Consider the following 19,890-nt stretch of genomic DNA (forward strand, 5'->3'; position numbering starts at 1 on the left):
CTGCCCAGATGGATTGATTGCGACTGAGCCAATAACAACGCAAGAAGGATAACCCTGCTGCGCATTTACATGGTGGTTGCGCCTAGTCTCCAAGGAAGTCTACCTAACCGGTGTCTCCGCACCTCCGACCGGGGACGATCCTCAACCTCCAACCTCCAACTTCCTCCTCCACCGCTCCGTACGACTCAAGGTTGTTCTCTCAGGGCGCTCGATTCTACGCATCCTTCATCTGCCGCGAGATCTCTTCCCGTAAATACTATCTTCCCGACCCACTTCGGACCACGGCCTCGATAAGCCTCAGGGGCGCGATGCAGTTCTTTTCCGTACCAGCATGATAACTCGATCGAACACGAACAACTTTTAATAACCACTAGGGGAGATCCCTCGTGCCTTATTCTTGCGATTTGACGTTTCGCCTCACAGCGGTGCCCGCGTCGGTGGGAGCAAGCCTGGCAGACCCCCGCACCGCATTCTTTACCGATCAATTTCTTACATCTCGTTTACTCTATATCGCAACAATGGACTTTTCGCAAGAGTATCCTCTAGCAGCTGGCCTGCTTAATGCCCTCGCTACCACCGTGACACCTTCGCCATCCCTCTTGCCGAGCGCGACGCCCTCCCCGCATTCTATCTCGATGTTAGCCTCCGACTCTGGACACGATCATGGCGATAAAGGAAGCGGGGAGTACGAATGGTCGTCGTTAATTGGTATCATAACTGCACTGTGCGGCAATGTGTTGATTTCGCTGGCTCTGAATATCCAGCGCTACGCGCATATCCGGATAGAGAAGGAGTGGGAGCAGGAGAAGCTACGGCAGGGGCTGAATGGAAAGCGTACGCATCGCCGTACTGTGTCGGGGACTTCATACGGTACCGTGGATGCCTATTCAGATAATCCGGCGGAAGAGAATGGGAATGGATCTGCAAGTCGGTCTGAACGGTACAGAGATGATGACTCCTCCCCGGAGGACGACCTTCGAGATTCAACTGTGTCGGATCGGACCGTACGACCTGAAAATGGGTCGCCGCAAGGACGACGGAAATCCTATCTTCGCTCTCCGTATTGGTGGGCTGGTATCATAACCATGACGCTTGGTGAAACTGGGAATTTCATGGCGTATGGGTTTGCTCCGGCGTCGATTGTTTCTCCTCTTGGTGTGGTGGCGCTGATCTCGAACTGTGTTATTGCGCCATTTATGCTGAAGGAGAAGTTTCGACAGCGCGATTTTTGGGGTGTTATCATTGCTATTGCCGGTGCGGTGGTGGTTGTGCTTAGCGCAAAGTCATCAGAAGAGAAGATCGGGCCGCATGATATCTGGGTGATGATTACGCGGTGGGAATTTGAGCTCTATCTAGGTCTTACCGCTGCACTTATTGTGGTTTTGATGTGGGCAAGTCCGAAGTATGGGTCTCGGACCATTTTGATTGACGTTGGATTAGTTGGGCTATTCGGTATGCTTCTTGATCAGATATCACGCGAACATTGCTAATAACTGTAGGTGGCTACACTGCTCTTTCAACAAAGGGTGTTTCATCGCTGTTATCTGGGACATTGTGGCATATTATCACCTTTCCTATTACCTATCTCCTAGCTTTCGTTCTCATTTCCACTGCATTGCTGCAGATCCGGTACATCAACAAAGCACTGCAGCGCTTCGATTCCACTCAGGTTATTCCGACGCAGTTTGTTCTTTTCACGCTTTCTGTGATTATAGGGAGTGCCATTTTATACCGCGATTTCGAGTCCTACACTGCCGCGCGTGCCAGCAAGTTCGTCGGTGGTTGTCTTCTTACATTTTCTGGCGTATACTTCATCACTAGCGGACGCGTTCGTGATGATAGTGAGTCTTCATACTCCACAGACGAGGAAGAGGCCATTGGCCTTCTGCCCGGAGAGCGGTATCAAGACCGAGTCGACCTGTCACCGCCGCTACAAGCTCAAACCAGTGGCCAGCCGCGACCGAGATCGCCAAACTTCCTTGATGGTGCCATACAATCGCCACCTGGATCGCTACTCAGCCGCGGTCTTGACGATCTTGACGATAATCAGAGCACCCCTAAAGCAGCGCCTTCTGCAGTACCGCACTCGCCCGGCTCTTTAGCGGCTGATTCGCTAGCAGAACCCTCGCCGAGTTCTTCTGCTTCATCACGTCCTCTGTCGCTGCTCAGGAACCCTTGGGCGGATGCCATTGACCTGGACTCGAAAACTACGGCTTCTGAACCACAGAATGAGCGACCGATGACTCCTCAGCAAACTCCCCTCAAACCAGCTAATTCGACCATGCTCCTCCGCTTCCCCCCCGCCCCAGACACAGATTCCCAAGATGGCACCCGCAACAATTCTCGAATCAATACTATGCCACAAACACCGCCACGAAAAGCTCGAAACTCCATCTCCTCTCACTTCTCTCCGGGCCCTCTCTTTTCTACTCTATCAGGTGGCTTCAGCGCTGTTGTTGCCGACTCGATCCGCCGCGGTGAAATGAGCCCAGCAAAAGAACGTCGTATTGCTAGACGAGGCGCTGGGCGCAAGAAGCTTCCTATCACATCAGTCCTTGACAATGTCCGGAACGCCGAAGGTATAACCGGAGAGTCAACCCAGGATTCAGATGCTGCTCCTTGGGATGGAGTGCCTCGTGCCTCCACCACTACCGCTCCAGCAGACCCAACAGACGACCTCGTCACAGCAGGCCATTCTACCCCGGGTGTTGAGTCTGCAGACCCGCTCCGTACCAACTCAGACGATGTTACCGCCACTTCGCGGCTTCGCAGTCTAAGCGACTCCTGGAGTAAGACGGTTCCCTGGCTAGGAAGTGTCCTGCAGCGGAAAGACAGCCAGAAAGACTCCCCCGAGAACCAGACAACAGGCGGCGAGACACCTTCATCTCAGGAAAACAACCACCCAGAGTCCGGAGGTTCAAACTCAAACGCATAATCCACTACAACCCCCCCGCTCTCCTACCTCTCTTTTTCGCCCGTACATAGTTCCTTCATTTCGTCTCTTCTTTTCCATACTCGTCGCATATACCCGTCTCATTCGGCGTAGGTCTACGTGGTCAATCTGTTCAGATCTGACCGGCTGATACATACCACTGTTGATAAGAGCGTGTCCAACCCTCCACACCATATTTTATTTGTAATTAGAGGCTTTTCATATATTTACCATGTACCATGTTCCCGCATTATCGATTGACTTAATAATCCCTCTCTCAACTCGTTCATTAGAGAATTTTTACCGTACTTCGCTCAAGCCTCCTGTGTATCAAATCAGGAAGTCGAGTGAATACCCGCTACCTATAACGACGAAAAGTCCGACGTCCATTGCACTCCGTTCATTTCCTCATCATCTGCCGTAGGCCCACCAGGCAGGAACGCTGGTCGTGCCTGCCTTTACAGTTCAAGGCCCCGACATGGCGGGGGTCGCTCTTGCCTTCTTCGTGCTATGCTTATTAAGTCTCAGCGGAAGGAAGGAGCGAATAATCTTGCGCGCTTGGGAAGGAATGCTGGTCGTGCTTGCCTTGTTTGACTACTATTGATTTAGTAGTATGTAGGGTTGTATGATCTTGGGTTGCATGTTGTTTTAGATACCTGCTTCTCGAGCTGAGAAGACAGGGGGGTTAATTGCTAGTTAAGTGATGTGTGTGAGATGCGTATGGGGGGTACGGGGTTGGATCATGGATTTATATATTCTGGTAGTATTCGGGTGGACTTTCCAGCTGTACATGGGGTGTCATTTGAACATTGCCGACACGACATGGCCTTGAATCTGGGACAATCTAATTAAAGCCCTGGAGGCGTGGTTGAGTACGGATGTGATCGCCATCTTGATGTGAGAATAAACAGTTTAGTTTGTAGCATTAGAATACACAACATCTATGGGGATGATGACGGTGCGTTGGGAGCAACATCAACACCTATTGCGCAGCGGCGTGCATCTACAAGTATAAGCCCTCCACTGGTCCACCGTCCTGCTTCGTCTTCATGATGCGCTCGCGAGCGGCGCGGAAATCGTCCATCTGCACCCTCATACGACGCTCTCTTAGAGCCATAAGACCCGCTTCTGTGCAAATGGCGCGGATATCGGCACCGGAGAGGTCGTCCTTCTGGTTGATGAACTCGTCGAGGTCAACGTCATCGCCGAGGGACATCTTCGAGGTGTGAAGGGTGAAGATCTTCTTCTTGGTGTTTTCTGTGCTGTGTTAGTTCAGTTCGACATTTACTAATACGGTACACTTACGGTCAGGGTTTTCGAAGAGAATCTTTCGGTCAATACGTCCGGGACGGATCAAGGCGGGATCAAGAGTCTCAATCTTGTTTGTTGCCATGATGACCTTGACGTCTCCACGGTCATCGAATCCATCAAGCTGGTTGAGAAGTTCCAGCATGGTTCGTTGAATTTCTCGCTCACCACCGGAGGTCGAGTCATAACGCTTCGTACCGATAGCATCGATCTCATCAATGAAAACGATGGAAGGTGCATGTTCCGCAGCGACTTGGAAAATCTGGCGCACCAAACGGGGACCGTCTCCAAGGTATTTCTGAATCAATTCACTACCAACAATACGCAAGAAAGTGGCACTGGTCTGGTTGGCCACCGCCTTGGCAAGTAGTGTTTTTCCTGTTCCCGGAGCTCCGTATAGAATGACACCTTTGGGTGGCTTGATACCCATCTCTTCATAGAGTTCGGGATGCAGTAAAGGCAGCTCGACAGACTCGCGAACTTCCTGGATCTGGCTTTCAAGACCACCAATATCGGCATACGACTCCGTCGGTGCCTTGTCGAGCTTCATCACCGAAACAAGCGGATCCGACTCCTCTGTCAACACACCAACCACTGAAACTGACTTATGGTGGAGGAGAATGCTAGCGCCGGGCTCAAGCAAATCCTTGTCGACGAACGACATGATGGATACGTAGTATTCGGGCCCGGTAGCGCTCGAGACGATTGCGTGGTCGTCATCGATCAGCTCCTCCAAGTTGCCGACACCCATCGGGCTTCCTCGCATGTCGTCAACACGACTGCGCTCATCCGCATTTCGGTCACCAACTTCAGCGTCTTCACGACCAGCGCCGGCCGCTGAGACCGAAGCCTTGGCTTTCCGCAACCGTTCCATGTTCTCGACGTATTCTTCTTCTAGCAGCAGATGGTCGTGAACGCGTTGCATCCGGAGGTATCGTAGCTTGCATCGTGACGTCGGGTAAATGTCTGGTAGTTTGGATGCAGTGCTGGGACCGGCGGCCTTGCGCTTCTTGCGACCGATGCGAGTGGTGGGTGGTGGAGGTGGCTCGTACTTGGGCTTGTCCTTCTGTGGAGGGTTAGTGTCGTTGAACTATTGTGTTATGCTCGGTCAAAAAGCCGTCTGACCTTCTTGTCCTTGTCATCTCTGCCGTCTTGACCACCGCCGCCGATATTGGACTGTTGGTTACCCTGTGATTTCAAGCTTGTCAGACGAGCACCAAAGTTCGAGAACAGGAATGGTACTAACCATCGTCCAAGGGCGTTATAGGATATGATAGAAGATAGGATTTCAGGTGGGCAATCAGAAACACAGAGCGACGACCGAGCTGAGGGAGAGGATGGGAATGGGAGGGGGGTGATGACAGGGTGAGAGCTTGGATAACAGCTTGAGGTCAGTTCGGAGCTGTTGCTGTTGTCGCCGTCAGGCTTGGCATTGCTTATGTGAGGATTCTATCACGTGACTGTGTGCAAGGTGGCTTGGAAGCCAACAGAACAGCTGCAGCTGATTCGGGTGTCCAACAAGGCATACAAGGCTAGAGCTGTCATATTAGTGGTTGAAACTTGACGGTGACTGCTGTGGCTGAGGCAGATTCCGAGGCGCCGAGTAACAGGTGGATGAGTGATGATATCGCTCATCTGCATCCTATAACATAGTGCAAATAGTCCGCACCGGAATCAATAAATAGTGGTGTAGGGACGGACCGTGCTGCCAGCCGGAAGACAAGGAACAGAAAGCTTTGGCAGCCAGCTCCCTACAACAACTTTTTCTGTTCAACCTTTCCATTTAGGCTGTCTCATTTCCATATCCCAGCACTTCTACCTATTCTACCTAACGGACAGTTTTGCTCCCTCTCACTGGCCCATCCCTGCTCGCTCCTCCATCCGCCGGCCCCTCAGCTTCCCCTCCTAGCCTGAGTGAGGCTCTGTCGCAACCCAAGGCTTCCAGTCATATCTCCAGCGCACATTTACACGTCATCTCGGTGACTGGATTTAAGGTGCTTTCCTCATCACACATTCGTGAGTGAGATTTCTCAAAGTTCGTTGTCGAGCTAACCAGAGTGTTGCCGTGATAGACCACGAGCTTCACATCTCGTCAACCATTTCATTCCATTTCAGTCGCATTCATTTTCGCCATCCGGCAGATTAACATTAGCTATGGCCTCTAATCGGACCCGGCGTATTGCAAAGGAAATTGCCGACATTCGCGCAGACCCTCATTCCCAGATCACAGTTGAGCCGGTGGGCGACGATGACGATATCACACACCTCCGGGGCACATTCCCTGGGCCTCCAGGTACCCCATACGAAGGCGGCACATATAAAGTGGACATCAGGATACCTACTGAATATCCCTTCCGACCGCCCGTGATGAAGTTCCAGACCAAGGTCTGGCATCCGAACGTTAGCAGTCAAACGGTGAGTCCCCACTTATCGAGTCGAGTCGACGGCGTTTGCTAACTTGCTTCTCTGTAGGGTGCCATTTGCCTTGATACCCTCTCGTCCGCCTGGTCGCCGATCCTTACCATTAAAGCCGCCCTTCTCTCCCTACAGTCGCTCCTCAGCACCCCGGAGCCGAAAGACCCTCAAGACGCCGAGGTTGCAAAGATGCTGATGGGGAACCCGAAGGAGTTTGACCGTGTCGCGCGGGAGTGGGCTGCATTGTACGCTGGAGCACCCAGGAAACTTATTGGCGAGGGCAGTGGAGGTGCTACAGACGAATCCCTACGGCAGTTGGAGCAGAAGCAGAAGGAAGATCGTGAGCGAGAAGACCTGTCCAAGTTAGTATCCTTGGCCCAACCTCTACCAGCACCAGCTCACACGTATATAGGTACGACGGCTACAACAAACATCTCATTGATCGATTTTGTCACATGGGCTTTGATGTCGACCAGGTTGTATCTGCGTTCAACTACTACGGCATTGATCGTAACAACGGCGAGGATTACGAGCTGGAGGAGGCATACATGGGAGACGTTACTGCCCGTCTTCTTGGCGAGCCGTAAAACCCTGGCAGACTCCGGTTAAACATGGGTCTTTTTATTTTTAGGTCAACTTGCGAGCACGGTGCCTGGCGAATACTTGAGATTTTGTTTGCCCTCTTCTGGGGCTATGAGGCGTTTTACCAGAGATACGTTGTTATGAGTGAGTTACTGAAAGCATTATTCGTTGCATATAGTCAACTTCTCTTAGTATTTTGGTTGTCTCTACTTTTTTCGAGCTGTGCTCTAGCTTTCTGTTATTCATGTTACAAATACTGGTCTCATGTAAAATAACTTTAAGCTTGTTGCTTTTTCAGCCCCAGCGTAATGATGGATGAAGGCGATGAAGGCGATCGCAACGATCATCCAAATGTCAAATCAGCCTTACAGAGCGGGTACGGTACGTTCCTGATCTCCCTGCACAGCCCCAGTTAGCTTTTACTATAAACCGGACGCAGAGCCCGATTTAGATACAGCCCAAACACTGTCCAACATGCACATCCTCGTCGCTGAAGACAAGTAAATCCCCTGCTATCTACATACCAACCCTTGTTAACATTAATTCAGCCGTGTAAACCAAAAACTTATCCAACGCCTCATCTCCAGAATCCCTGGGGCCACATGCACCATCGTCGGAGATGGCCAACAGGCCCTTAACTACCTCTCGAGCCCACCATCTGCATGCCCCCGCCCAAACATCATCCTCATGGACGTACGTCCTCCCTCTTACCTTAAACCACGCAGACAGTCATCAACAGGCAAACTAAAGAAGTATAAAGATTTCTATGCCCGTCCTCTCCGGTCTTGGAGCAACATCCACAATCCGAACACAGCCCCCTTTCGCCACGGACCCCGTCATCGCCTCAACGCCTATCGTCGCACTAACAGCATCCCGGATGTGGGGTGAATCTGAAAGACTTGCTGCTAAGGGTTTCGATGACTATCTCACCAAGCCGATAAGACGTGATTCTCTAACGAAGCTGGTGTATTTTTGGGCGTCGAGGAGGGTTGTTCCAAGGCAGGGTGGGCTTGCTGTACCTCCGACTGGGAATGTGGCTGTTATGCCGCCCGCGATGCAGTGGGGGCCGATGCCGTTGAGGGCGTTTCGAGGGCCGAGGTCTTTGCTTTGAGGTTTGTTTTGTATTGAGGGTGTACATATTGGTGTCCTGTGATATCCGACTATTCGTCTACTAATGACATTCTGTATTGTGCTCAATAACAGCACCCTGATTAGGGCAATATGCTCGATGAGCCTTGACATTAGAGTCTTCTCTATTTACTCCGGAAACCTTTTCTGTACCTCAATATAGCAGCCCCGATGCAGATGTACATTTGGGGCCTCCTGTCTGTTATGGCCGAGCTGGTTAATGTTCTAGTAACAGTCAACAGGTCGCAGCCATGATCTACCCATACTGCTTAGTGCTTCTCTATATGTTCTTATACAGCCTGCGATACCATTCTTGCGACGCCTCGCCTCTACAAAGGAGTAATCAATTATCAAAAACATCAGTCTCCGTATAGTTCGTGGTCTTGGCGCAAAATGGGCGGAACTACCAGATCGGGCTTCCCTATCGATAAGCACGTGGATCTCCTCTTGACAAGCTCCGACTTTTGACTCCTACTCCTTTGACCTCACACAACTTTATCACAATGCTTCGATGAGAACCCTTGATGCTGACTATACAAAGAGCTGTCATATGCTTGTAGCCTCTCCCACTTGCAATTATCCCCTCAATACACCTAATAGAAAAGCCTAGCTGAGCTCGCTTTCAACGCGCCATGATCGAAGACGATTTCTACCGCACCTCCTCACAGTTTCGCCTGTGGTCCTTCACAGACGAGTCGTTGCGATCGGTCAGGCAAAACACAAACTCACTGGCAAGTGACCGAGTACGAGTTGCGCTGCGAAAAGCGCGTGAAGCACGGCAATCCGCAAACTCCTCCGCGGCAGGCACGCCGAACCCGAACGTCAGCGATGTGGACAACAAACCCAAGGAGGAGGCGGACATTGAATGCTTGACACCTGAGGAGGAGCAAGACTTGGTGCGGTATTATTGTGAGCAGATTGTCCAGCTCGGAGAAAGCTACAAGCCACCAATGCCGACAATAGTGAGGGTATGTATTTCCATTTTCAATATTCCGGGGGTATATATGGCTGACAATAAATCTGTTCAGGCAACTGCGATTCAATACCTCCGGCGATTCTACCTTACAAACTCCCCCATGACTTATCATCCGAAAACCATTATGCCGTGCGCTCTTTTCATCGCCACCAAAACGGACAACTACTATATGTCCCTACGCCAGTTCGCGGAAGGAGTTCCGGGCGACACCTCAGCGGAGGATATTATCACACCCGAGTTTCTTGTTATGCAAAGCCTCCGCTTCACCTTTGACGTCCGCCACCCCTTCCGTGGCCTCGAGGGTGGAATAATGGAACTCACAGCAATCTCACAAGGTCTCGGACAGCCGACACCACACTTTCCCCAGCAAACACCAGATGACCTCCGCCGTACAATGTCCTCCATACCCCCATCGCCAAACACTCCCTCATCTTCATTATCCGACCGCCTCGCCCGAGCCCACCACAATACCCGAGAAATCCTCAAGTCCGCTGCCCAAATGACGGACGCCTACTTCCTCTATACGCCCTCACAAATATGGCTTGCCGCCCTTCTACTCTCCGATAAGCCTCTGGCCGAATTCTACCTCGAAACTAAGCTCGGCAACTCTCAAGACCCGGATCACCCGCTCTCGCAACTACGCACGAAAATCTTCAACACCTTAACCGCCTGTGCCGCGCTCTTAAACTCCTATAAACCTCTAGCTTCAGATCCGGATCAGAAGAAGGCCTTAAAAAGAATCGGAAAGAAGCTATACCATTGTCAGAATCCGGAAAAGGTAAATCTCGCCGGTCAGAAGCGCATTCCTGCTGCGGCTCTAGCCGCAGCAGCGGCGTCTACGAGTGACCCTGCGACACCGGATAGTGAGATGGAGCGGATAGCGAAGAAGCGGAAACTCGAGGCGCAGCAGAAAGGTGGAGATATTTTTGGAGGAGACTTGGTTATGGAGAGGACAAAGGATAGGCAGGGTAGCTGAGCTACCAAAGGGCTATCCATCCATCGATTACTACATTCACTATTTATAGGACGATACTATAGCATCATGCTTTATATCTTAAAAGAATAAAAGTGTAATTTCTTCCTATTTCTTGTTTCCTCTTTTTTCCCGCGCGGCGTCACTTACTAGAATAGGGCAAATGCAGCCTGCAAAAATCACACCCAGAAATGTAGATCCCACCACTTACAACAGTCTTGCCGCTACCACCACGGGGAAGACAGGAAACCAAAGATGCTGTCTTGGTAGGGAAAACGAGTCAGGGTCCAGTCGCCCTGGGCAGTGTCCACTGTCCACAGTCCAGGCTGTCATAGCAGGGAGAACAAACCCAGAACATCGGCATCTCCGCTGGCCCCGATCGGAAATCAGAAGCCGTGGTCGGGGTTGGTAGAGGAAAAGTGCTGCCCCGCCAGAGCCAAAAGTTGCCCTTCGCCAGGACCTTCCCCCACACCAGCTACAATTCTACTGCCGTGTCATACCAACCCGTCGCTTAGAAATATTCTTCCAGCTCTCAATTGTCTCAGTCTTTTCCATATATAAACCCAGAGAAACACCCCTTGGCTTGAAGTTCTCCTCAACATCTCCCCCCATTTATACCCCTCATTCTTGTACACTACCCCGCCTCCATCTTCCGTCATGGCCTCCAAAACCTACAACGTCGGAGTTGTCGGATACGGCTTCAGCGCGAAGACCTTCCACATCCCTTTCATCCAGGATGTTCCTCAATTCAAGCTCTATGCTGTTGTTCAGCGCACCCCGAAGCCCGATGACGATGCCGAGAAGGATCACCCGGGGATCAAGTCGTACCGCAGTGCTGAGGAGCTGGTGAAGGATGCAGGTGTTGATGTCGTTGTGATCACCACTGCGCCGGACTCGCACTTTTACCTGGCAAAACTGGCTCTCGAGGGCGGAAAGCACGGTGGGTTCCAATGCTTGAGGTTCGAGGTGTTTGCAAACATGCTGACAGATATGAAGTGATTTGCGAGAAGCCGTTTACCCCTACTTACAAAGAAGCCGCCGAGCTGGTCGAGATCGCGAAGAAGGCGAACAAGTTCCTCGCTGTTTACCAGAGTAAGGCCCCAACAAATGACCTTCAAGCCGACCTGCTAACATATGTAGACCGCCGCTGGGACGCCGACTTCGTCACTCTCTCCAAGCTCGTCAAGAACGGGCAACTCGGCCGCGTCGTCGAATACGAAACCCACTTCGACCGTCACCGTCCCGAAGAGCCCGCTGCTAGCGTCTCGAAGTGGAAGAACAAGGTTGTACCTGGTGGTAGCGCGATCCACGATCTCGGATCCCACCTGCTCGACCAGGCGGTGCATCTGCTTGGAAAGCCGGACCGGGTTACGGGATTTGTTGGCACACAGCGTGAAGTTAACACATCGGGCTATGAGGACTCGTTTACGGTGTTGCTGCACTATAACAACGGACCGCTTGTTACAGCGAAGGCGGGTGTTGTGAGCTGCGAGGAAGAGCAGTTGAGATTCTGGGTACGGGGTGATAAGGGAAGCTTCAAGAAGGTGAGTCATCGCTACTGAGTCTTCTTCGCCCACTAGTGACAACTGTTAATGAATGCAGTTCTACCTTGATATCCAAGAGGATCAGCTCCGGGCTGGTGGGCGGCCAGGTGACAGTGGATATGGCCGCGAGCCGAGTGAGAGATATGGTACGTATAGATCATCAAAAATGTTTTCACATAAGCATACTCATTCATTGATTCAGGTACCCTCACCACCCTTCAGAACGGCAAGCCTGTCCGCGAGGTGACTCCGACGGTCGAACCACCCACCTGGTCCGAGTACTACAGGAAGATGGCCAGAGCCCTAGGTGGAGAGGGCGAGCTCCCTGCGAGTGGCGAGGAGGCAGCCGAAGTTATCCGACTGATTGAGTTGGCGCAAGAGAGTTCAAAGCAGGGCAAGAGTTTGGACTTTTAGGTGAGTCAGGCTGAAGTGAGACTGGATATGCTGTGACGCAGAGTTCGGAAATTACTCGGCATTCGGAATATATATAGCAAAGACCACCGATAGTTACAGCCGTACGACAAGAGACTAGAATATAGTTAGATCTACAGTGAGAACAAGTTCAATGTCCACGAATAACTTGTATGCCAGGATACACCCCAATACTAAATACCTTCTCCTCACCAAAAACGATGCGGAGAGGCGGAGAAAAGCACACGAAAATCGGGCGCCATGACCTCATGGTGTAACTTACAATTCCTTACGTACAAGGATCAGCCCGCTAAGCCCTTTCCGGAGTTTCTGTTACCCAACCCAAACCCTATGGTTGGAAGAACCAGGAGACCAGCACTGCTCATGCTAAATAATGAACAGTCAGTCACTCTTCTCTCGTCCTTCTCCTCACGAGAACTCCATATAAACATCCCCTCTCCGCGGAGAAACGGATGCTGCGCTTATGACTGCCGCCTGCTCGCTGTTCTTCAAAATGCTCTGCTGTCCGTCTTCCAAATCTCCGTCTCTGGAGTTTGATATCTGGCTTGCACTCTTAAAACGCCATCGACGGTGATTATCCGGTCATCTGGGGTAGCGGGCTTGGCTTTCCAACCTGGTCTCGACGACGTTATTCAGGCACGAACGCCCTTTCCGAGCCCCTTACTGTTTGGTAGCTGGTGGCGTTGGTGCTTTTTACGGCATTTGCGGGTTCAATAACGCCTGTCGACGGCTGGCTATCACTGAATACAACGGTTCAAACGCGGATTTCCTTGGTGATATAAACAGATCAACATATCGGACGAAGAATCCACGGTAATTCGCCATAACAAGCGGCTCAGGAAACACACCTTGAGTGAACCGTGTGGCAGATATGACAGAATCCCGTGGCGCCCCGGAGCATTCCTCACGGCCTTCATCCGTGCATCGACACAGACGGCGGAGCATAGACTTCGCCCGGTGGCACCTTGATATCGATGCAGTTCTGAACCCTATCGTCCCACAGCCACCATGGCACATACTACCTCGGCCGGTCTCTCATTTTCTCGGGTACAGAGGAGACAAGCCCCAAAAGGCACTGGGGAATCTCGTGATTGCCTTCTGGTCTTTGATCGGGGTCTTCTGCGGCGTACTCCTAATCTCCGAGGTGTCATTACACATCCCTGAATTCCGAAAACTAAATGCCCCGATCATTGTTGGCAGTTTTGTACGTATCTACCTCCAGCCATTGACATATCCGGACCATCTAACATGAGTCCAGGGCGCCGCTGCCGTCCTCGAATTCTGCGCCATCGAGTCGCCCTTTGCGCAACCTCGAAACGCCTTCTTCAGCCAGATCATCGCAAGCATCATCGGCGTCGCCATTGCAAAACTCTTCGCTCTCAACCCTGCCGCCCACGCTAAACCCGAGATTGCGGGATCTCTGGCCTGTGCCATCACGACTATGGCTATGGTGCTTACCAACACCGTGCACCCACCCGCCGGTGCAACGGCCCTTCTTGCAGCCACTGAGCTGCAAGAAGTAGGCTGGTGGCTCATCCCAATCATGTTACTGGGATGCTCGCTCATGTTAACAGTAGCTTTACTGCTGAATAACATCCAGCGCCGCTTCCCGGTGTACTGGTGGACGCCATTATCGCTGGCCAAGGTGAAACAGGAGCGGAAGAGCAAGGCACAAGAGCGGGATATCGAGAACGCGCCGGCAGTCAAGCAGGGGAGTGATGCGGGCTCTTCGGACTTTGAGTTCTCAGAGCCGATGCAGGTTGTTATTCGGCCGGGGCAGGTGCAGTGGAGTGATAATCTTTGGTTGGATGCGGATGAGAAGGAGGTGCTGGAGAGGATTTGCGAGAGGATGAAGAGATAGGTAGTTTCGTTGTATATACCATGCATCTATGATTATTCGAGCATGCATTAGCGGCCATATGATATCTTTTGTTAATATGTTTATAGTAACACAACCCCACTAGATCTTTTCCATGCCTTCTGACCCCTTGTTGGGGCCCCATGACAGAACGAATACTTATCTACAACTCCACGAACCATCCTTATACATAACCCGCCATCACAAATCCCAAGCTATCGTCCCCCTCCCTGTCAGCATACGAAAACACTCTCACCTCTTTCCAGCAGGATCTCATCTCTCCATAATCCTCTATACCAAGATTCACAACCAGCAGGAAGATCCATAGAGAGAGCCAAGGCCAGTAATGCATGGCGTGTCCTCGTTCGAACGACAATGAAACCACAACGGTACCCTAGATAGGTCATGTATATCCTTTTTTTTTTTTTTTGGGAGAAACCCTGCGCTTAGCCCTCGTCGAATCCTGCTCACACTTGAAAATCCGGGGATCCTATTTTCTGACCTTGTGGGGACCGTGCTGTACGTAGCTTGGAAAAAGAATAACCGAGTCATGACATGTATATATCTTCTTGGCAAAGGGCTCGGATCTCTGCGAGGAGGAAGGAAGGGTAACTTAGGGGGGTGGAGAATTGTTAGACCTAACTAACTTACCTTTGTCATTTGCTTAGCGGCTTGCTTCTAGAGGTGGCTTCTGGGATGTTTTCACAGAGGTTGTTTATCATGGGGGCTAGGGCTTGGACGAGGGACGGCTGACCTGAGTGAGTGGTTCTGGTTCTTTTTCGGTATGCCGTGTTTGAATGGAGTTTTTACGGGACATTTCGGAAGATGGAACTCCCGGTAGGTGTGGAAGGAAGCCTTCCATAGCTATGTTGCATTTTTTATGCTAGATATCGGTGTTTTGGTACGTTATTTAGGGCTACTTGTGGATCGAAACATGAAGCAGGGCATATCTTTTGGATGGTAAGGATGAATGGAGAAATGGGAACAAAGGAGTTAAGATTGGTGGTAGTGCTTTCAAGGAGTCTGGAACCATTAGACGTGGCAATTGGGAGAGTGAAGAACGATGTACTAAAGCCGTAGAGGTACACGGACAAGCCAGTGCTGGATCATAAAGGTAGAGTAGATGTTGGTTGTATATATGGTAAATGCAAGCAACCAACTGCATATCACCTAACGCGTTGATATAAACTGGTGATACTGATAACGCAGCTGATATTGGTATATGAAATTAGAGGCCTTATCAACATTGTCTATATGCTACTGGCTGGCAACAATATTCGACTTGCTGAGTCGGCCATGCACGAGTCTAGTCTCAGTTCAATACCAAGTCCTACGGTTCTCGTGCCTCACACCGGCGCGAGTATTGGATAGGGTGTTGTAACCAGCGGAATGGCGAGACTGAGATTCTTATCACTGTCCTCATAGCTGGATCTTCTGCGGTTGCGTGGAAAGTGAGACATTCACTATACACTGCCCAAAGAATATTGTAGTAGAGTCTGATTAGTAGACATTGCATTCTCACCTACGCTCACCGGAAACACGAGTAGCAGAAGTCCTAGGAATGCTGTCAAACCCAAGCGCGGTCCCCGCCCTAAACAGTGAATCACTGAATACTCTGCTGGCGAACATACCAAGGCTCTCGATAAGTTTCTTCACGGAGGAGGTTAGCTGTATCGTTGATACTAACAAGGCGATCACTGCTTGCCAACATCCGAATCGAACGTATCAATCAAGATTTTTTAAAGTCTAACGCAAAGCTTAGGTCTTGATCCGTCAGCTGGCGGAAAGGATCAATCGGCGGAACAAGCAAGGGGGCACAGTGGCCGGGGCAGGCAGGTCGATCCTGGGATCTGTCCTACAGACCAACCAGCTAGATCTAGACCAGACGCCCAATGATCGACTGGATCGAGTTCTCCATGATTCAGGGGGATGAATGGGTGATCCGGAGACACGTCTCATCGGACCCAATTGACAGATGAAAATGCAGGGAGCTTATTTCCGGGGACAGGAACAAAGCTGCACAACGGCATTGTTCTCATGCAAGGTGCTAAGCCTAGTCTCGCAAGACGTCCCACAAACGGGCGTTATGATTGGCATCTGCAGGAGGACGCCTGATGTGTGGAGGTGGAAATTATATCCGTCATGGGGCCTAATAAGGCACTGAAGAATTTCGCGAGGAATGTTGAGGAAATTGGGACGGCTGTATGAGGAAAATGTGGCGTTCTGAGATAGGTTAGATGTGCGTGTTGTTATACGTACTCACTGTGTTTTTGTTGTTTTTTCTTCCGTCTCTGTACTTAGGGTTTGATTCAGGTCTAGAACTCTGCATGTTGTAGGTTTGTGACTATGAGCATTTGGACAGATCACGCTGTACGGCCAGCATTGTATACACAGTTGATTCCTTCACCATGGCTCTCGGCGATGAAGATTCAGACGTGGAAAGCATCATCATTCCGAGACCTCTTCTGGAACTAGCAGGGACTACAGAGATCCTGCCCGGGAGATCCCAACGGTCGTTTCGACAGCCAACACCTTCTCCTGGACACGCAATACATGTCCCGAAAACACGGCCGCAAACTCCTTATTCAATTGCGAATGACAGGGATCCATCCTGCTATTATCCACCGGATAGCTTCGCGAACGACCAAAGTCACATTCATCCTACTGAACGATCATTACAGCTTCACTGGCGAGACGCACTCAGACAGGAAGAGGGCTACAATCTTTCGCATTCAAACAGCAGGCGCACGACTCCGGTTCTTCCACGCTCCCGGATGAGCAACCTGCCGAGCTTCTACAACATTGCAAACCTCGTGAATATCAAGCATCAGCGCCGATACTGGTCTGAAACATTGATTGAGTACGGAATCTACGCACTCTTTGTTCTCTTCATCTATTTTGTTCTCATAGGCGTGCCGCTCTGGAAAGGGGCTGTATACTGGCTGTACTGGCTGATAGACCACAAGTTTATCCTGCAGGGCGGCTGGGCTATTGTTGTTGGAGTACTGATATTGTGCGTTTGACTTGACCTCAGGCTACCAGGTTGTGCTAATGCATTGCAGTTATGCCTATATTCCTCTACTCATTGCGTTCGAACACGATGCGCCTGGGCCGGAGTACTACGAACAGCGAAATATCGAGCGAAGAGCGTTCAACACTGCTCTTTTAATACCTACCTATCGGTCTGCCCCTATACTCGGCCGGACGCTCAAGGCAGCGTTGAAGGTGTTTCCTCCGCAAAACATATACATAGTTGCGAACGGCAACTCGTCGAGGCCTCTGGATAACACGGAGGATATATGTAAGGTCTACGGTGTGAACCACATCTGGAGTCCTGTCGGTTCTAAGATCATTGCACTCTTTGTCGGCTGCTATGCTGTCAAACCGTTCCGCTCGGTCCTCATCATGGACGACGACTGTATCCTTCCGGAAAACTTTCTTGTGGTTGCTTCGCGCCTGAATGATCAGATACGCTGCATCGGATACACCATCAAAGCCGTTGCGCCTGGCGTGGAGTCAACATGGTGTCAGAAGGCACAGGATTTAGAATACAAATTAGCCGGCCTACAACGCTGCTTTTCCGCAAAGATTGGAAGTGCGACCTTTCCGCACGGGGCAATCTCGCTCTGGGATAGATCCTTTTTGCAGAAGACACTGGAGCACCATCCGGGGTTCTCGATCAGCGAAGACTGGTTCCTCGGGGACTCCTGTCGGCAGATTGGAGGCAGGATTGGGATGTGCAGTGCAACGTTTGTGGAAACTGCAACACCCACCAATCTCTTTCTCGAGAGTGATGAGAGCAAGCGAGGTGGCTTTGGGGAGATGACCGTGTTCCGGCAGCGGTTTACACGGTGGAATTTCTTCACGACGACTGGGGTATGGCACAATCTGGCGTATATCTTTGGTTCATGGAAATTGGGAAAATATGAGGCTGGGACGAAGATATTCGTTTGGCAAGAGGTAAGCATGCTCTGATTATCATTGACCCGTTGTTGAGCTTAGATTATAACACTCTGCTCCAGGTATATGAGACCATTCTATACCTTTTGACACCATTCATCCTGCCAATATCGCTCTTTGTCCAGCCGTGGTTCTGCGTCGGAATGTCCTTTGCGATCCTTGGCCTATATCTGCTGCAAGTCATTATTTTCAACGAGTTTCATCTTCGCCTTAAGAAAGAGCGTGTCAGCATGTTCACTGTTATTGGATATTATGTAGGTCCAATAACTTCCCTTCATTGAATCCACTATTTCAAACTGACTCCAGCAGCTCCCGTACAAAGTCTTCATCAGCTTCATCAATGTCGGAAGTTGCTACTGGGCTTTGTTCAAGTATGGGCGGTATTTTGCACAGAGGCACCCAAAACTCACAGAGGATCATAAAGCTGTAGGGTTGGTCCTGACGCTGGAACAGGCTTTGCATAGGAATCAAGGGGCTGGGGGAGGTGTGAGGAGGAATTTCACCGTCACAACAGTAGATAGACTGCCTTTTCGGCGCTAGAAATAGATGCTGTTCATAGGCTGCCTTTCCAGGGGTAGCCGCCTCTGTTTGGTTCTCTTGATACCTCCTGGCTTTGGTGATAGGACTCGTATCATTAAGCTGGTAGAAAGTTCGGCCAGACCTTTTCTAGTGTAGCATGGTGGGATTCTTGAGAAAGAACCTGATTAACGGAATGGCCAGATACACCCATGACCATCGCGCTCAGGCCCCCCTGATCGAAGCAAGTACTGGGAGGTGTGACAATCATACTGCACATCATTCTTCACAGACCCCCTGCATCGGATCTAGTTACAACATCGACAAGACTACAACGGGCTATATATCACCGCACAGCATCCATGTGAAGTATGGCTCTGTCCATCATAATCTACTCCACTTTCAAACCCTAAAGGCTGCAACCTCATCATGAAGCCCTGCTCCATTTTCCTAGCCCTAACGGCCGCCCTTCCGCATCTGGTCACAGCCAAGGACCCATGCAAGGATACCCTTAACTACTGCGGCTCAACTCTAATCAGCTACAATGGTATGTTAGCCTGGTGTATTTTGTTTCAACAAAACCAATGTCTTGTTGCTGATATGATATCTCCATAGGATACACCGCGGCGGACCTCCGGGCTGTTGTACCGGGAACTTTCTTGAATATTTTCAGTGTGGCGGCATATGATGACCCTCGCAACACATTGTTTCAATGCGTGGGTACCGGCGGAGGAGTTAAGGTGGCAGAGTACTGCTCTGCGGGGTGTACCGGGTCGAATAATGGGGATGGTTGCGCTCCGGAGTAATGGGTGAGGTTGAATTGCTGTTGACAATTGATCAGGCTTTCTGTACGGTAATTCCTATTCACTCTATCACCAGTTCATATATCAATTTTCTTCTCTTTCTCTGGTTCTGTGTTGGGTCAATTGCATGGCGGTGTTTAGTCAGACACAGACATCACGTGACGGTGGATGCCCGATCGGGCAAAGCCCCGCCACGCCCTGCCCTCGAATGACGTATATCAACCAATCAGAGCCACTGAGTCTCCATCCCACCGCGAAGGAATTTTTGGCCGCATCTTTCAGGCTCCTACACAATCCATGCAATCTCTGATTCTTCCTCTCTTCCTTTAATCCACCTCAACGGCGTCTTCCTCCACTTCGACATCGCCTCTCGACTGTTGATTTATTGAGGCTTTGCCTTTCTTTGCATTCTGTTTCTCGTTGGCTGCGTCGAGTCTATCGATAAGGGCTTTAAGGAACAACC

General features: G+C 50.7%; 9 protein-coding genes across 9 annotated transcripts; 8 read left to right on the top strand and 1 right to left on the bottom strand.

The window, feature by feature from the left end:
- Positions 1-135: 135 nt before the first annotated feature.
- On the top strand, positions 136-3,194 carry BJY04DRAFT_203270 (DUF803 domain membrane protein). Its single transcript, XM_073713333.1, has 2 exons — positions 136-1,452; positions 1,500-3,194. Exons 1-2 carry the CDS (start codon positions 519-521, stop codon positions 2,933-2,935), a joined length of 2,370 nt encoding a protein of 789 aa, XP_073564564.1. The 5' UTR covers positions 136-518; the 3' UTR covers positions 2,936-3,194.
- A 630-nt stretch (positions 3,195-3,824) lies between these two features.
- On the bottom strand, positions 3,825-5,931 carry BJY04DRAFT_203273 (proteasome regulatory particle base subunit RPT2). Its single transcript, XM_073713334.1, has 4 exons — positions 5,487-5,931; positions 5,366-5,428; positions 4,238-5,306; positions 3,825-4,189 (listed from the first exon to the last, which is right to left on the bottom strand). The coding sequence occupies exons 1-4, from the start codon at positions 5,487-5,489 to the stop codon at positions 3,936-3,938; spliced, it is 1,389 nt and encodes a 462-aa protein (XP_073564565.1). The 5' UTR covers positions 5,490-5,931; the 3' UTR covers positions 3,825-3,935.
- On the top strand, positions 5,932-7,705 carry BJY04DRAFT_203274 (E2 ubiquitin-conjugating protein UBC1). Its single transcript, XM_073713335.1, has 4 exons — positions 5,932-6,234; positions 6,313-6,655; positions 6,713-7,017; positions 7,068-7,705. The coding sequence occupies exons 2-4, from the start codon at positions 6,395-6,397 to the stop codon at positions 7,240-7,242; spliced, it is 741 nt and encodes a 246-aa protein (XP_073564566.1). The 5' UTR covers positions 5,932-6,234; positions 6,313-6,394; the 3' UTR covers positions 7,243-7,705.
- Positions 7,706-8,625, top strand: BJY04DRAFT_203283 (response regulator). The gene is made up of 3 exons (XM_073713336.1): positions 7,706-7,737; positions 7,786-7,930; positions 7,998-8,625. The coding sequence occupies exons 1-3, from the start codon at positions 7,712-7,714 to the stop codon at positions 8,346-8,348; spliced, it is 522 nt and encodes a 173-aa protein (XP_073564567.1). The 5' UTR covers positions 7,706-7,711; the 3' UTR covers positions 8,349-8,625.
- Positions 8,626-8,864: 239 nt separating this feature from the next.
- On the top strand, positions 8,865-10,380 carry BJY04DRAFT_175133 (TFIIH complex kinase subunit CCL1). Its single transcript, XM_073709309.1, has 2 exons — positions 8,865-9,333; positions 9,394-10,380. The coding sequence occupies exons 1-2, from the start codon at positions 8,998-9,000 to the stop codon at positions 10,315-10,317; spliced, it is 1,260 nt and encodes a 419-aa protein (XP_073564568.1). The 5' UTR covers positions 8,865-8,997; the 3' UTR covers positions 10,318-10,380.
- Positions 10,381-10,767: 387 nt separating this feature from the next.
- BJY04DRAFT_233383 (putative NAD binding Rossmann fold oxidoreductase) lies at positions 10,768-12,272 on the top strand (the record flags this gene model as incomplete). Its single annotated transcript, XM_073719962.1, has 5 exons — positions 10,768-11,254; positions 11,311-11,406; positions 11,455-11,858; positions 11,917-12,004; positions 12,061-12,272. The coding sequence occupies exons 1-5, from the start codon at positions 10,972-10,974 to the stop codon at positions 12,270-12,272; spliced, it is 1,083 nt and encodes a 360-aa protein (XP_073564569.1). The 5' UTR covers positions 10,768-10,971.
- Positions 12,273-12,994: 722 nt separating this feature from the next.
- On the top strand, positions 12,995-14,266 carry BJY04DRAFT_175138 (HPP family protein). The gene is made up of 2 exons (XM_073709310.1): positions 12,995-13,494; positions 13,549-14,266. Exons 1-2 carry the CDS (start codon positions 13,162-13,164, stop codon positions 14,149-14,151), a joined length of 936 nt encoding a protein of 311 aa, XP_073564570.1. The 5' UTR covers positions 12,995-13,161; the 3' UTR covers positions 14,152-14,266.
- A 2,290-nt stretch (positions 14,267-16,556) lies between these two features.
- Positions 16,557-18,648, top strand: BJY04DRAFT_224735 (glycosyl transferase; the record flags this gene model as incomplete). Its single annotated transcript, XM_073718049.1, has 4 exons — positions 16,557-17,161; positions 17,211-18,108; positions 18,171-18,362; positions 18,418-18,648. 4 exons carry the CDS (start codon positions 16,557-16,559, stop codon positions 18,646-18,648), a joined length of 1,926 nt encoding a protein of 641 aa, XP_073564571.1.
- Positions 18,649-19,053: 405 nt separating this feature from the next.
- On the top strand, positions 19,054-19,430 carry BJY04DRAFT_224736 (uncharacterized protein; the record flags this gene model as incomplete). Its single annotated transcript, XM_073718050.1, has 2 exons — positions 19,054-19,171; positions 19,240-19,430. 2 exons carry the CDS (start codon positions 19,054-19,056, stop codon positions 19,428-19,430), a joined length of 309 nt encoding a protein of 102 aa, XP_073564572.1.
- Positions 19,431-19,890: the final 460 nt, after the last annotated feature.

Source organism: Aspergillus karnatakaensis (assembly GCF_047715665.1).
Source record: "Aspergillus karnatakaensis strain CBS 102800 unplaced genomic scaffold BJY04scaffold_98, whole genome shotgun sequence".
Taxonomy (NCBI): Eukaryota; Fungi; Ascomycota; class Eurotiomycetes; order Eurotiales; family Aspergillaceae; genus Aspergillus; species Aspergillus karnatakaensis.

Excerpts from the sequence above, each read along its gene's own strand:
- BJY04DRAFT_203270 (XM_073713333.1), top strand. The coding sequence starts at position 519 with ATGGACTTTTCGCAAGAGTATCCTCTAGCAGCTGGCCTGCTTAATGCC. Across the intron at positions 1,453-1,499 it reads TGGATTAGTTGGGCTATTCG|GTGGCTACACTGCTCTTTCA; the intron begins GTATGCTTCTTG and ends TAATAACTGTAG.
- BJY04DRAFT_203273 (XM_073713334.1), bottom strand. Across the intron at positions 5,307-5,365 it reads GAGATGACAAGGACAAGAAG|AAGGACAAGCCCAAGTACGA; the intron begins GTCAGACGGCTT and ends AACCCTCCACAG. Across the intron at positions 4,190-4,237 it reads TCTCTTCGAAAACCCTGACC|AAAACACCAAGAAGAAGATC; the intron begins GTAAGTGTACCG and ends AACACAGCACAG.
- BJY04DRAFT_203274 (XM_073713335.1), top strand. The coding sequence starts at position 6,395 with ATGGCCTCTAATCGGACCCGGCGTATTGCAAAGGAAATTGCCGACATT. Across the intron at positions 6,656-6,712 it reads CGAACGTTAGCAGTCAAACG|GGTGCCATTTGCCTTGATAC; the intron begins GTGAGTCCCCAC and ends GCTTCTCTGTAG. Across the intron at positions 7,018-7,067 it reads GAGCGAGAAGACCTGTCCAA|GTACGACGGCTACAACAAAC; the intron begins GTTAGTATCCTT and ends ACACGTATATAG.
- BJY04DRAFT_203283 (XM_073713336.1), top strand. The coding sequence starts at position 7,712 with ATGCACATCCTCGTCGCTGAAGACAA. Across the intron at positions 7,738-7,785 it reads ATCCTCGTCGCTGAAGACAA|CCGTGTAAACCAAAAACTTA; the intron begins GTAAATCCCCTG and ends ACATTAATTCAG. Across the intron at positions 7,931-7,997 it reads CAAACATCATCCTCATGGAC|ATTTCTATGCCCGTCCTCTC; the intron begins GTACGTCCTCCC and ends AGAAGTATAAAG.
- BJY04DRAFT_175133 (XM_073709309.1), top strand. The coding sequence starts at position 8,998 with ATGATCGAAGACGATTTCTACCGCACCTCCTCACAGTTTCGCCTGTGG. Across the intron at positions 9,334-9,393 it reads CAATGCCGACAATAGTGAGG|GCAACTGCGATTCAATACCT; the intron begins GTATGTATTTCC and ends AAATCTGTTCAG.
- BJY04DRAFT_175138 (XM_073709310.1), top strand. The coding sequence starts at position 13,162 with ATGACAGAATCCCGTGGCGCCCCGGAGCATTCCTCACGGCCTTCATCC. Across the intron at positions 13,495-13,548 it reads CGATCATTGTTGGCAGTTTT|GGCGCCGCTGCCGTCCTCGA; the intron begins GTACGTATCTAC and ends ACATGAGTCCAG.